At 38.7% G+C, this 14,550-nt stretch overlaps 2 protein-coding genes across 3 annotated transcripts in view; one reads left to right on the forward strand and one right to left on the reverse strand.

Annotated features, from left to right (window-relative positions):
* The window catches only part of Pigx (phosphatidylinositol glycan anchor biosynthesis class X), a 33,529-nt gene extending 25,504 nt beyond the window's left edge, over positions 1–8,025 (reverse strand). The window contains exons 1-4 of the mRNA XM_047565479.1: positions 7,962–8,025; positions 6,637–6,734; positions 6,016–6,187; positions 2,446–2,509 (exon numbers count right to left, since the gene is read on the reverse strand). Of these exons, the coding sequence (XP_047421435.1) occupies positions 2,446–2,509; positions 6,016–6,187; positions 6,637–6,734; positions 7,962–8,025 (398 nt within the window). The remainder of the gene's footprint in view (positions 1–2,445; positions 2,510–6,015; positions 6,188–6,636; positions 6,735–7,961) is intronic.
* Positions 6,449–11,379, forward strand: Cep19 (centrosomal protein 19). 2 transcript variants are annotated; one of them, XM_047565296.1, is made up of 3 exons: positions 6,449–6,770; positions 8,543–8,706; positions 9,369–11,379. In XM_047565296.1, the coding sequence occupies exons 2-3, from the start codon at positions 8,577–8,579 to the stop codon at positions 9,728–9,730; spliced, it is 492 nt and encodes a 163-aa protein (XP_047421252.1). In that variant the 5' UTR covers positions 6,449–6,770; positions 8,543–8,576; the 3' UTR covers positions 9,731–11,379. The 2 variants fall into 2 exon arrangements, with proteins under 2 accessions (XP_047421252.1, XP_047421250.1); XM_047565294.1 differs by having other exon boundaries at positions 6,452–6,770; positions 8,567–8,706.
* The last annotated feature ends 3,171 nt before the right edge of the window (positions 11,380–14,550 follow it).

Raw genomic sequence — 14,550 nt, forward strand, 5'->3', positions numbered from 1 at the left:
TGAAGAGAGACCCTGAACTCATTTTACAATAGTAGGCCCTTTTGTTTGATTCCCTTATAGATTCTGTTCTTTAGTTCTCTACTATTAATACCTGCTTGGCTCTTTCCAGAGTAGAAGTAATTTTTTGGGCTGGGGAGATAGCTCTGTTGGTAGAGTGCTTGCCTCGCAAGCACAAGGCCCTGGGTTCAATCCTCAGCACCGCAAACAAAACCAAAAAAAAAAAAAAAAAAAAAAAAGTAATTCTTTGTGACCAAGAAGAGGAGCAAAAGAGTTCTAGTATTCTTTAATTTGTTAATCCTTCTTCATTAATCCTAGCAAGATATCTGTTTTAAGTAGATCTGAAAAGCCTTCTGAAAAAAAGGTTTACTGACATTTTGTATCTCAAACAACTCAGATTTCTACTTTCTGAATCTATTCTTAAGCATGCTGTCATTCTATGTCCTTGGTTTTATGTCCTAGTTTCATTCTCAGTATGTATAATTGGAAAGTTACATTTCTTATCACAACAGCTTCTGCAGGTACTTCTTTCTTCCTTATTAGAATCATATGTAATGGCACGGTCAAATTTATATGATTTAGTAGCTCCCATTCCTCTTGAAATTCAGATCAGAACAATAGTTTTGTATATCCCAATTATGGCAAAGAGAGAAGCTAAGTACCTGGCCTAACTACCTGGTCATTGCTTAAAATGTGTCTCTGGAATTCCATTAAAAACTTTCAGAAGTACCCTCTCACCATCTACCCTCCCAAATTAATTTTGCTACTTTACCATCATATCTTCTCTTTGACTAAAACTGGTTTGCTTAGCTTGATCACCTATCTCATTATAATAATGGCTAACATTTTCTGAGTATATTAAGGGGATTTCTATATATTCTGATTTAATCCTCACATCACCAAAAAGGAAATACTAACATTACCTGGTTTTACTAACAAAGAAAAGACTTAAGTAACTTGCTTGCCTCAGGGCACATAGATAATGAGTACGTAGATTTTGAGCCCAAATCAGAGTAAATAGTAACCTAGGTTCTTTCTACATTATTTCCTAGCTGTTCATATGATACATTAACTCAGAAGAAAGAGGAGACATTTCATGTGAGGTGACTATGAAAAGAAATTATTTTAAAATTATATATATATCATAATTTATAGAATATCTGAGAATCATTTCAAAGTAATCACCTCAACAAGCTGTAAAGTTTGGGAAAGTTTTCTTACGGAACAGTTTCATAGCTCTTTACCACTTTGAAAGATCTTTAATACTGGCAAACATTCATCTTCATTCACCCATCTTTTTTTTCCTTCCCAGTTCTGGGGATTGAACTCAGGGTCTTGTACGTGCTAGGAGAGCACTCTAAAGCTACATCACCAGTCCCATTCATCTTTTAAAAACAATTTTATTGTTTGGAAACTGGAAACAGCCCAGTCATCTAAAACCAAGTCCATTAAATAAAAAATAGTGATTCAGGGGGCTGGAGTTGAGGCTCTGTGGTAGAGACCTTGCCTAGCATGTGTGAGCCCCTGGGTTCGATACTCAGCACCACATATAAATAAATAAAAAAATAAAAAAGATCCACTGACAACTAAAAAAATACTTAAAAAATAAAATAATGGGCTGGGGTTGTGACTCAGGAAGAGTGCTTGCCTAGCATGTGTGAGGCACTGTGTTTGATCCTCAGCACCACATATAAATAAAATAAGAGTCCATCAACAACTTAAAAAAAAATAGTGATTCAGAGTGTTGTATAGTAGTATTTAAAAGCACAGCTTTGAAGTGTGGAATAATAGTATTAAGTCTGAGTCAGAGCTCTACCACCGTAACTTCTTCCAAGTGATTTAAATTCTCTGAGCCCTAATTTCCACATCTGAAAAGCAAAAAAAAAAAATTAATGTGTCTCATAGCCACTGTGATGATTTAATAAAGTACTTCAAGTGTAGCTATTATCTCTCTATATAAAAATTTAAATAAACATGGTAAGCAATGTTTTTTTCTTTTCTCCACTGTTATTAAAACCATTAGGGCTGGGATTGTGGCTCAGTGGTAGAGTGCTTGCCTAGCATGTGTGAGGCATGGGTTCAATTCTCAACACCGCATACAAATAAATAAGTAAAGGTTCTTCAACAACTAATAAAAACATTTTTTAAAAAACATTTATAAGGATGAACCACATATGACAAATCTCTCACTGATAAACATTTATCTATGTTTCAACTATCAACTTTTTAACCTAAACTGTAAGAGTATTTATGTATGTGTACATATATATATTTTTTGTTTGTTTGTTTTTAGTTATAGGTGGACACAATACCTTTATTTTATTTTTATGTGGTGCTGAGGATCAAACCCAGGACCTCATGCGTGCTAGGCAAAAGTGCTACCACTGAGCCACAACCCCAGGCCCAAGGCAGTATTTTAATGTAAGTAGAAATCGATGGGCAACTTACCTGTGGAAACCATCTTTCAAAACTTCTTGCCTTAAAATAATTTCAGAACAAGGAGCCCTTATGCCTGTAAGAATGAAAAGACTTTTAAAAATAAGCACTCAATGAAAGAATAATTAGAAAATAATTATTTCAATAGGTTTTACTTGCCAGAAAAATAGCAAAAAAAAAAACACTTTAAAAATTTAAAGTTTGAGTTGCCTATAAATTTATTTCCACAACAGCATAGTGGCTAAGAATAATGACTATAAAGTCACACCTTTAATCCACTCAGGAGGCTTAGGTAGAAGATCTCAAGTTCAAGGCAGGCCTCAGCAACCTTTATTTGAGACCCTGTCTCAAAAAATAGAGGGCTGAGAATGTCTCAGTGGTAAAATGCCTCTGGGTTCAGTCCTCGGTACCAAAACAAAGATATTGATTATGGAGTTAGATTGATTTCAAATTCCAGTGTATCACTTAATAGCAATGTGTCTGGGCAAGGTAGTTTCTCTCTCCATGGTTATCCTAAGAATTTAGGATATGTAGAAACATTTAGAACAGAGCCTACCACACAGTATGTGCTCTATGTAAGTGTGTGTTATTAACAGTACTTGAGGGATGGGGGTATACCTCAGTGGTAGAGAGCTTGTCTAGCATGCATAAGGCCCTGGGTTCAATAGCCAGCTCACCCAAAAAAAAAAAAAAAAAAAAAAAAAAAAAACAGGATGTCTGAAGAGTCAGGAAATCTGGGATTACTGGGCTATTGGGATTATAGGTGTGCGCTGCCACACTCAGCTTGCCCAACTTTTAAAGAAAGCCTACGACATTTTCACTCTCTTGACCACTTAAAGAAATCTTATTTAATTTGGAGAAGCATATATTTCCCCAAATAAACAGATAACATGTATCTCTCAGGATAATAGGCTTATTTTTTATTATTTATTTATTATTCCTTTTAGATATAATGACCATAAGGGTCTTTCTTTGACATATTACACACATGGAGTGTAACTTCCCATTCTTGTGGTTGTACATGATGTGGAATTACACTAGCGATGTATTCATATATGAACACAGGAAAGTTATATCTGATTCATTTTCTTTCCTATTCCCATTCCCCACTCCCTTCCCTTCAATTCCCTTTGTCTTTGCAGCAGGCAACCTTGAGGAAGGAAGTAACATCTCCTCCTAGAAGGAAGCACGAGCTTCCTCAAATGCAATGATTCCCCAAGCACAGGAGCCCCAGGTATAACACAAATCTATTCTGTATGCACATCTCCCTGAGGCCCTCCACCTTGCTCCCAGGTGGACTTGGGGGAGTCTAATCCAATAAACTTCTATCCCCCGCATTGTGTTAGTATCTGCATAATGACAGAGAACATTCAGCCTTTGGTTTCTTTGGAATTGGCTTTTTTCACTTAGCATGATAATCTCCAGTTCCATCCATTTACCAGAGGATGCCATAATTTCATTCTTCTTTAAGGCTGAATCTTGTGTATATACACCAGTTTCTTTATCCATTTATCTGTTGAAGGATACCTAGGTTGATTTGATGCTATAGCTTAGCTATTATGAATTGAGTTGCTATAAACATTGATGTGGTCTCATCACTATACTATGCTGATTTTAAGTCCTTTGGATATATGCCAAGGAGTGGGATAACGGGGTCAAAAGGTGGGTCCATTCCAAGTTTTCTGAGGAATCTCCATACTGATTTCCAGAGTGGTTGAACCAACCTGCAGTCCCACCAGCAATGTATAAGTGTACCTATTCCCCACATCTTAAACACTAAGTTAAGTGTTTTTTGTGTTTACTGTTACTTATATTCTTTTTTTTTTTTTTTTTTTTGGGTACTGCAGATCGAACCCAGGGCCTTGTGCTTATAAGGCAAGCACTCTACCGACTGAGCTATCTCCCCAGCCCCCACTTATATTCTTGATTATTGCCATTCTGACTGGAACGAGATGAAATCTGTATAATTTTATTTTGCATTTCCCTAATTGCTAGAGATGTTGAACATTTTTCATATATTTGTTGGCCCACTGTATTTCTTCTGTGAAGTGCCTGTTCAATTCCTTTTGAACACTTATTGATTGGGTTGGTTTTTTTGGTGGTAAGTTTTTGGAGGTTTTTATATATCGAAATTAATGCTCTGAGGTGCAGGTGGCAAAAGATTTCTCCAATTCTGTAGGCTCTCTCTCCACATTTTCTCCTTTGCTTGAATAAGCTTTTTAGTTTGATATCATCCCATTTATTCTTTTTTTTTTTTTTTTTTTTTTTTTTGTGGTGCTGGGGATTGAATCCAGGGCCTTGTGCATTCAAGGCAAGCATTCTACCAACTGAGCTATATCCCCAGCCCCCATTTATTGAGTCTTGATTTTACTTCTAAAGGAGTCTCATTGAGGAATTCAGTTCCTAAGCCAACTTGATGGAGAGTTGGGCCTACATTTTCTTCTAGTAGGTGCAAGATTTCTGGTCTAATGAATAGGCTTAAATTCTATTGTACCCTAGAGAGTAGTAAACCATTCATTATGTGGCAGTAGAAAGCTAATTTACAAACAGCCAAATAAATACTAGTTATTTATAATATTTAAGGTCAAAAATTATATTTTCAAAATGAGGATGCTGCATCTAAATTCACTTTCAAGAATTTTTTCCTCTTAAATATTATTTGGTTGAGATGGCCTAAACAGTCTCTGTAAAGTGACCCCTTTTAAATTATAAGAGAAATCTTTACAGATGTCAAGTCCAGTTGCTTATAAATTCTTTTTGGTCTTATAATTCCTTTAAAAAATATTTGGAAGTCTAATTCTGTAAACACACAAAAGCAGAAACTGGACTGATGGACAGAATGATTAGTCGAACACGATTATTTTACAGACGCAGAAACTCACCCGGTTTGTGCTCACTTTCCCTCCCCAACCAAACGTGGTCACTATATTGTAATTTCTCTTGCAAGTGTCTCTCCCCCACTATCCTGCAAGCTCTGTGAATGGCTTAGGGCTGGATCCACAGCACTTGACACAGCATTCAGGCTCACGGACTCGAGTCCAAAGATATACATCAACTCCTATGTCCAGCCCCAAGTCATAAAGAAAACCTAGCCCGATCCAGTCAATCACCAAAGAAGTTTGTAAAACAAAACTGGATGCCTCCCGCTGCGCGCAACCCAAGTCTCTCTATATGCTGTTTTGGGATTCTCACACCTCACAGGGCGCGGAGGTTTTTCTAGCCCGTTGGTGGTCGGAAGCTTCATGCAATGCATGCCATAAACATCCCAAGACGCTTCACAGCTGTACTTCTTTTACGAAGTTTTAAAACAGCGATCCAGTCCCACTTCGAAACGACGAAGCCCGACTCTCCAAACTCCCAGGATTGGCCGAACAGCAATGAGCACGAGAAGGGAAGAGGGGAGGAGAAAGACACGCGGCCTTTGTTTTAACCTCCTCCAGCTCGCCCTACCATTCTAGAGTGCAGCGCCGAGTACCTGAGGCACCTTCGCAAACCGCGGCGCGGAGAGGACCCCGGACTCCGGCGCTGCCACCCCTACTGCCGCCAAGCCCCACCGCGCTCCCGCAGCCCCGCCCCCTTTACCAGCACCGAAGGGGGCGTCGGTGGAGTTGGTGGCGAGCGTTTGGGTGAGCCCAGCCGCCCCGAGGAGCAGCCAGGCCACGACCCGGACAGCCACAGCCCGGGCAGCCAGGACGCCGGCGGGCGGACGCCCGAGAGGAGCGCGCGGGGACCAGATGCAGACGCAAAAAGGAGCCTACACACGCCTCCCGCCGCTCCGAAGTGCGCAGCCACCGGCTTGAGTGTCCAGGACCGAGGGCTAGGTGCGGCGCGGCCGCGGCCTTGTGGGCTCCCGGTTCTCCACAGCCGCGGCACTACAAAGCTCCCGCGGAGGCTGAAGCTGCGGGGCGGGATCCAAAATGCGCTCTGGAGCCGCCCCGCCTCCTGTGGTCCCGATCGGAGGCGGGGCTAGGGGCGACGCAAGCGTCGTGACGTGTGCCCGGGCTGTTGCTGTGGGAACGGCTGGAAGGGCTGGAAGAGCTGGGGAGGGCGGGGCGCCCAGCCGGACCTAGACCAGGCTCAGTCCTGAGAGAAGGCTGTCTTCGCTCGGGGAGGGCCTCCTACCCCCGGGCCAGGTGCCTGAGTGCTCCGGCCTCCTGCAGAGGAGTTCACCCCGCGGTGACGTCAGCGGTCTGTGGCCCTCACCTCTTCCTGCAGCGCCAGACTCCGCCCGGCCTCAGAGTGCGCTTTTGTGCTATGCTGTTGGATGGAAACAACCCTCTTCCGGCGGTTTAGACGTTGACCTGCAGAAGAAAAATATTTTCTGTACTTCTCTAAGGGTAAGAAGTCTTCCTTACACTGGTGGGGACGTGAGTGGGGAGAGATTGTCTACGCACTGGGAAATCGTAGGTGCTATGGGGGGACACTTATCAAGACCTTCACTGTCACTGATCCCTAGGCAGAAAAGTATTCATGTCCAAGAACAATAATTAGGTGATGTGTGCCGTCCCTTGTCCTGAACTGCATGGAATCTGTAAGCAGGCCTAGAGAGTACCTACTGCAGATTGGAGCGCTTTTGTGCTATGCGGTTGGATGGAAACCACACTCCTGGCGGTAAAACAGAGTGCTCTAGGGCGAAGGTCTCAAAGAGTAAAGGGAATAGCAGAATAACCATGTTATTAAGAAATATGGAGATAAATTTTGGAAAAAAAGTGCCTGAAAAAATTGAAACTTGTTGACTATGGGGATGGATAGGGCAGAAAACAGTAGTTTTTTTGTTATAATCTTCCTGGGATTTATTTTACATTCCAAGCAGAATACATACACTACTTTAGTAAAAATAAAAACTTTAAAGAGAAAGTAGTCTTATGGTTAAAAAAAAAAAAATCTATACACTATTGAGTATCAATTTCATGCATCATTCCCAAGTACATCTTCCATTTGCTCTAGTGTGTGCAATTTATATTGTGTTCAGTAGGATCTCCTAGAAAGTTTACTGACATCAAATTTTAGTGAACTGGAAGTAATATTTGATCTTTATATCAGATCAGAGGCAGATCTGATACATTGAAAAAGCAGTTCTTTGTGATTAATTTCCTAAGAGTAAAAATTCTCATATCCAACAATAAGAAGTGATAATGCAGATTATAAGACAAATCCACATAAAAATTGTCTTTTAGGAAAATACATATTAATTAAATAATCATATAGGTTAACCCCTCAGAACATTTTGATTTTTTTTCTTGGAGTAATAAGGATTGAACCCAGAGGCACTCAGAGATATATCTCCACCCCTTTTTATTTTTTATTTTGAGGCAGTGTCTTGCCAAGTTGCCCAGGCTGGCTCCAATTTGGGAGCCTTCTGCCTCAGCCTCCTAAGTAGGTGGGATTACAGGGTGTGCACCACTTGCCGGCAGGACAAAATGTTGCATAGACCTTCATACAAAGAGTGCTGGATCTACAGTTTCTTAATTGATAAACAGAAAAGAACCTGTAGGTCATTTCTTGGTTTTACTCAGGGGTTCATGTACAGTCTTCAGTAATTGTGTAGTACTCCAAGAAGAGCTCCATCTGAGTTGTACTCCCAGCTCCCATGTGAACACACCTACATCTGTCAATGAACCAGAAAATCCTTTTTTTTTTTTTTTTTTTTTTTTTGGTCTTAGGGACTGAACCCAAGGACACTTTACCACGGAGCTACATTCCCAGCCCTATTTTTATTTTGAAACAAGGTCTCACTAAATTGATTAGGACTTCATTAAGTTGTTGAGACTGGCCTCAAACTTGCAATCCTCCTGCCTTAGCCTCCTGAGTCACTGAGGTTACCACCATACCTCAGTGAGTTGGTATGAGGTGTGCCACCATACCTGGCCAACCCAGAGAAACTTAGGGATACAGACTGAGGTTAACCAGAGCTAAACTGAATTTTTAGGCTAGGCCTCTAAGTATTGAGCTTCATAGCCTAAGCATGCATTTCTAGAACTGGACTACAGTTGAATATGCTGGGAAGGTGGGGTCAAGGAAAAAAGATTTATCTATCCAACACCTAGTTGTTTTGTTCCCCCACCTCTGCCAGCAAGAAATTATTATGCAACTAACACATTTTCATCAGATTTCCTCTGATTTACCCTGAAAGATATGTGAAAATGATGTGCACTGCCAAGAAATGTGGAGTTAGATTCCAGCCTCCAGCTATTATCTTAATTTATGAAAATGAAATCAAAGGAAAGAGTCGCCAGCGCATCATGCCAGTTCGAAATTTTTCAAAGTTTTCAGGTATCTCATATTTTATCTTGCCTCTAAAATATTGTCTAAGTCACTTAATAAAAACAGTTTGAGACAATGAAGTGATATGAACTTCAGAGTCAACAGATATAGGTGCAAATCATGACTATCAGGGACTAGATGTGTGACCTTTGAGTAAATTACTGACCATGAATTTCAGTTTCCTTATTTATAACGGGGAATTGATAATTTTTTTCTAGTTTGTTAACTGATAATTTAGTTAACATAATGTTGCGTAGACTAAATGAGGCAACAATATTCGGTAATTTTAATTCACTTCTCTCCCTACAAATATTTTTAATTTACAATTCTAACATTTTATTAGTACCACTACTGCTGCCTAAAAGCTAGAATGCCATTTTTTTCTTCTTAGATATGTTCTTCAGTTAAAATTTTTTACATCTCCACAAAGTGATTTTAAGTTAAGTAAAAAATATATCCACTCTTTCCCTTCTACACTCAAAACTCAATTTATTATAAAGGAATAGTTCTACAAATATTTAATTCCAATAAAGCCATTTAGGCACTTGTCTGTAATGCAGACAATGATTTCAGAGTTTTTTTGTTCTGTTTTGGTCCTTTGAAGAGTTTATGGTGCATTAATTGCTTGTAGTGTATATGACGTATGTGTATACGTTTTCCCTCTTTCCTAGATTGCACAAGAGCTGCTGAACAATTAAAGAATAATCCACGACACAAGAGTTATCTGGAACAAGTATCCCTGAAGCAGCTGAAGAAGTTATTCACTTTTTTACGAGGTTACTTGTGGGGACAGAGTTTGGCAGAAACGATGGAACAAATTCAACGGGAAACAACCATTGATCCTGAGGAAGACCTGAACAAACTAGATGACAAGGAGCTTGCCAAAAGGAAGAGCATCATGGATGAACTTTTTGAGAAAAATCAGAAGAAGAAAGATGATCCAAATTTTGTATATGACATTGTGGTTGAATTCCCACAGGATGAACAACTGCAGTCCTGTGGCTGGGACACAGAGTCAGCTGATGAGTTCTGACACCAAACACTCAATTTATTGGTGTAGCAGAATATCGATGTTTATATAAAAACATAGACGTGTTCTATAAATACCTGTAAAGAACACCAATTATATATATTGGTTCACAAAACAAGGACATTTATATCTACTATGTAGGTGCTTGAAGAATAGAGAAAAAAACAATATAGGATTCTGCCTTTAAGGAACTTGCAATATAATTAGAAGATAACTCAAAAGCTTGTGAAAAGCTAAATAACAGTATTAAGCAGCAAAAATATTAGAGCCAGATGATAGAGGCTAAAGTCAGAGCTTAAATAATTGTAGGGTAAAATAGTCAGGAAAGACTTTTTCCTATAATGGAGAAATAGGACTTTGCCTGGACCTTGAAATGGTAGTATTTATATCAAAGCATATGTAGGATTCCAGTTGAAGGCAGTGGAGAAAAGGTGAAAGGAGACAAGAAATAGAAACTTTTATTTGAGGAAGAGCAAATTATAGTTTGATGAGATTAAAGGGCATATATGGTTACCAGGAAATTATCCTTTATGCATTATGCCTTTGTATATATATGAACATTATTTTGTATGTAGATAGCTCTGATGTAGAAAAGTACCTCTGCAAAATTCCTTGCTGCTGCAAGTGGATGTTATGTGATGGATAAGAGGGGAGTTCTGCTCCTCTGGGATAAGGAAATGTATCCTAAAGACACTCCAAAACCAGGAACCTCTTCCCATAAATGAGAGGTTTGTTTGTAAAATGGGAACTCCACCTGTAATAAATGAACAATAGGTACTGCCAGTTTAAACATGTTCATGAATTTAGATGTACAAAGAAAGGATTTTTGTTTAATAAGGTTATCTGTACACAGATACATTTGTTTTTACCGGAATATTATTTAATTGGTAAAAGCCTATGTTTTCTATAAGGATATTAATATTTATTAAGTAAAACTGTAAAAAGAATAACTCATTCTACCTATTTATTCCTACTCTCTTTACTATTAAATACCCCATTAAAAGGGATTATCTGCATAGTGATATCACAGGGTCTTAACACAGTCACATCTCAGACACGTATTTATCAAAGATAGCAAAAGAATTTTCAGAATTAGAGATCCTTTCATATCTAGGTAGTATTCCATTTATTCCATTGTATAAATGTAGGTAATTTATTTTTAAAATTGACCTTAGGTAAATTTCTTTTTTCACTATTACAAACAACACTACAGCACATAACTTTTTTTTTTGTTTTTTTGTTTTTGTGGTGCTGGGTATCGAACCCAGGGCCTTGTGCTTGCGAGAGCAAACACTTTACCAACTGAGCCATCTCCCCAGCCCAGCAAATAACTTTATACATTCTCTTTTTGACCACACACAAGAATATCCATAGGACAGTTGGGCATAAAAGTACATACGTGTAATTCCAGTGACTCAGGAGGCTGAGACAGGAGGATCACAAGTTTAAGGCCAGCCTCAGCAACTTAGTGACGCCCTATCTCAATTTAAAAACTAAAATAAAAAAAGCCGGGGATTCAGCGTAGTGGTAAAGCACTCTTAATTCAATCCCCAGCACAAAACAAACAAACGAACAAGGATATCTACAGGGTAAATGCCTTCAGGGGGATTTTGGGGTAAATACATTCCAAATTTTAATAAATATTAAGTTGTCTTCTATAAATGTTCATTCGTTATATATGTATGTACTCTTAATGAGCAGCTATTGTATACTAAGCCCATAGGGTCTGGGGATACAGCAGCATACACAATAAAATCCTTGTCTTTACTAGGTTTAGAGTCTAGTTGGAGAGGAGAGACTAGCAAATGCACAGAATAATGTCAGATGATAAGTGCTCTGTATTAAAAAATAGGATGATAAGAATGATGGAGAGGGTGGGAGCCACTGTTTTAGATAAGGTGATGAGAGAAAGCCTTACTAAAGAGGTGATATTTGAGCAAAAGCCTGATAAAAGTTAAGAAAAATTGATGTGCTTTTCAGGATAAGTAGGGAAAGTTAAATGCATAGGCCCTGGGACTGGAATGTGCTTGACATATTTGAGGAAAAGCAGGAGGCCAACTGAACAAGAAAGAAAATGGTAGATGAGGTTTGATGTATTTTTACCAATGCATAGCACTTATGATGAAGGTTATTTATGCCAACTTGGGCTAGGGAGGTGGCTCAGTGGCAGAGTCACTTGCCTATCATGCAGAGGCCCTGGGTTTCATTCCCAGTGTGTGTGTGTCTCTCTCTCTCTCTCTCTCTCTCTCTCTCTCTCTCTCTCTCTCTCTTTTTCACTCTTTCTCTCTCTCTCTCTTTCACTCTCTCTCTCTTTCTCTCTCTCTCTTTCACTCTTTCTCTTTCACTCTTTCTCTTTCTCTCTCTCTCTCTCTCTCTCTCACACACACACACACACACACACACACACATACACACATTTTCTGCAACGAAGGTTGTGCCAACTCGAACTATCGGTAATACAGAGTACCGGTTTTCCCCACATTCTCAACAGAAAGTGTAATCAAACATTGATTTTTTCCAATTTTATAATTTAAAAGTAGTACCTCGCATTTTAATTTGCATTTCTCTTATTTTAAGTAGAATTGAGTACATTTAAGAGCCATTTTTTAAAAAGATGTCTTTCCTTCATTTTTATATTGAGTCACTGGTCTTTTTCTCACAGAATGATAAAAGTTCCTTATTAAGGAAATTAGTCCTTGTTCTACAATATGAACTGTAAATATTTCTACCTTGTCTTTTCCTTCCTTCCTTTTTTTCCCCCCTTTCTTCAGTTTTTCTTTCTTTCTTTTCTTCTTTCCTCTTTGTGATAATTTTTCCAGGCAGAATTTTTTTTAATGCAGTTAAGTTGATCCATACTTCTCTCTATACTCCTGCATTTTTTGTCTTATGTAGAAAGGCATTGCTAGGCATGGTGGTGCATCCCTGTAATCCCAGCAGCTCAGGAGACTGAGGCTGGAGGATCCCAAGTTTGAGGCTACCTTAGCAACTTAGAGAGACCCTTAAGCAACTTAGCAAAATCCTGGGTCAAAATTTTTTAAATTTTTTAAATGGGCTGGGGATGTGGCTCAGTGGTAAAGTGCCCTGGGTTCAATCCCTGGTATTAAAAAAAAAAAAAAAGTACAAGGGCCATAAATATATAAATACGTGTGTGTGTGTGTGTGTGTGTGTGTGTGTGTGTGTGTCTTTCTCTTTTTGACAGTGCTGGATCAAAACCAGGGCCTTGCACATGCTAACCAAGCACTCTACCAATGAGCTATACCCCCTGCCAGCACATGAGATTACTTTTAAGTGTTTATATATATATATATATATATATATATATATATATATATATATATGTATGTATACATATATGTATATCAGTTACTTTGGTATTAAATATGAGATGTGAATTCATCTTTTTCCCAGATGCCCATTCAATTGACCCAACACTGCTGTATATTGAATTACCTATCTTTCCCCATTGACTTGAAATGTCACTTTACCATATACTAAATCCCTGTATGTACCAAAATAGTCATCTTTTCACAATGGTAATGTCTTCTGCAGCATATTTCACAATTCATGTTTTTTGATGATTATTGAACCCACCTTATTTGTCTACTAGGTTTGGAACATGATATAAAATAGACGATAACTTTTGTCTTTGAGATGTTACATAGTTTAGCCAAAGCAACAGAATTAGCAAATATATGATAAAGGTACTGACTATAACTAGAGTAGAAGGGGGATATCATGTGAATTAGAAAAATTATTTTTTATATATCATCTCCGTCCAAAGTTATTACCTCTGCTGAGCCCTTCTAAATCTTCCCATTATAAAATTAATACATGTTCATTACTTTAAAATTCTAAAATACTAGAATGTAAAAGTAAAATGGGAAAATTCTCTCCTCACCTTCCCCCAGTTCCCCCTCAGAGAAGGTGGTTTCCCTGAAGGGACTCTGGATCACTTCTATGTTTGCAGCATCCATTCTTTCTCCCTCTCTGTCCCCTTCGCTCTCATTTTCAGCTTCATTCTCTTTGCTGCTGGTGTTATGCAGTCTATAATCATACCTGTTAAGATCCTTGCATATTAAAACCAACGAAACAAACAAAACCTGATTTTTCTCAGTCTTAATTTGTACAATACTACACCAGATTTTAGCTCATGGAGATTTTATATAAATCTCATGTACACACACCGCTATTTAGAGCAGATCTGGCTGTAGTCCATTTCTAGAAATGCAACTTGGCCTCTGAAGCTCAGTACTTCAAGGCCTGCCCTGAACATTCATTTGTCACTGATTAACCTCAGTCTCTTAGATGCCTAAGATTCTCTGGTTCATTTACAGATGTAGGTTTGCTCACATGTGAGCCTGGAGTACAACTCAGATGGAGCACTTAGAACACTACACTCTTACTGAAAACTGTACACAAACCCCTGAGTGAACCCAAGAATTTGACCTACAGGGTCTCAGGAGGCTGAGGCAAGAGGATTTCAAGTTCAAAGCCTGCCTCAGCAAATAAACAAGACCCTAAGCAAATCAGTGAGACCATCTCAAAATAAAATACAAAAAAGGGCTGGGAATGTGGCTCAGTGGTTGAATGCCCCTGAGTTCAATCCCTGGTACCAAAAAAAACAAAGAAAGAAAGAAAAGAAACTGTGTATTGAGCACTTTCTACATCAAGGTACTATGATACTTAACCTTAAACATTTTTCCCTGAGAAATTTGCCAGACTAGATCTATCTTCCTTGTACTTTCCCAGTTATTTTACTTATTATGTTTTTAATAATCATTTAATTGTCTGATATTTGACAAAAGTTGTAGTGCATTAAAATT

Source organism: Sciurus carolinensis, chromosome 9, assembly GCF_902686445.1.
Source record: "Sciurus carolinensis chromosome 9, mSciCar1.2, whole genome shotgun sequence".
Classification (NCBI taxonomy): domain Eukaryota; kingdom Metazoa; phylum Chordata; class Mammalia; order Rodentia; family Sciuridae; genus Sciurus; species Sciurus carolinensis.

What these genes read in the sequence shown, in the direction of transcription:
- Cep19 (XM_047565296.1), top strand. Translation starts at nt 8,577, where the DNA reads ATGATGTGCACTGCCAAGAAATGTGGAGTTAGATTCCAGCCTCCAGCT. An exon ending in AAATTTTTCAAAGTTTTCAG is followed by an intron (nt 8,707 to 9,368) that starts GTATCTCATATT and finishes CCTCTTTCCTAG; the next exon opens with ATTGCACAAGAGCTGCTGAA.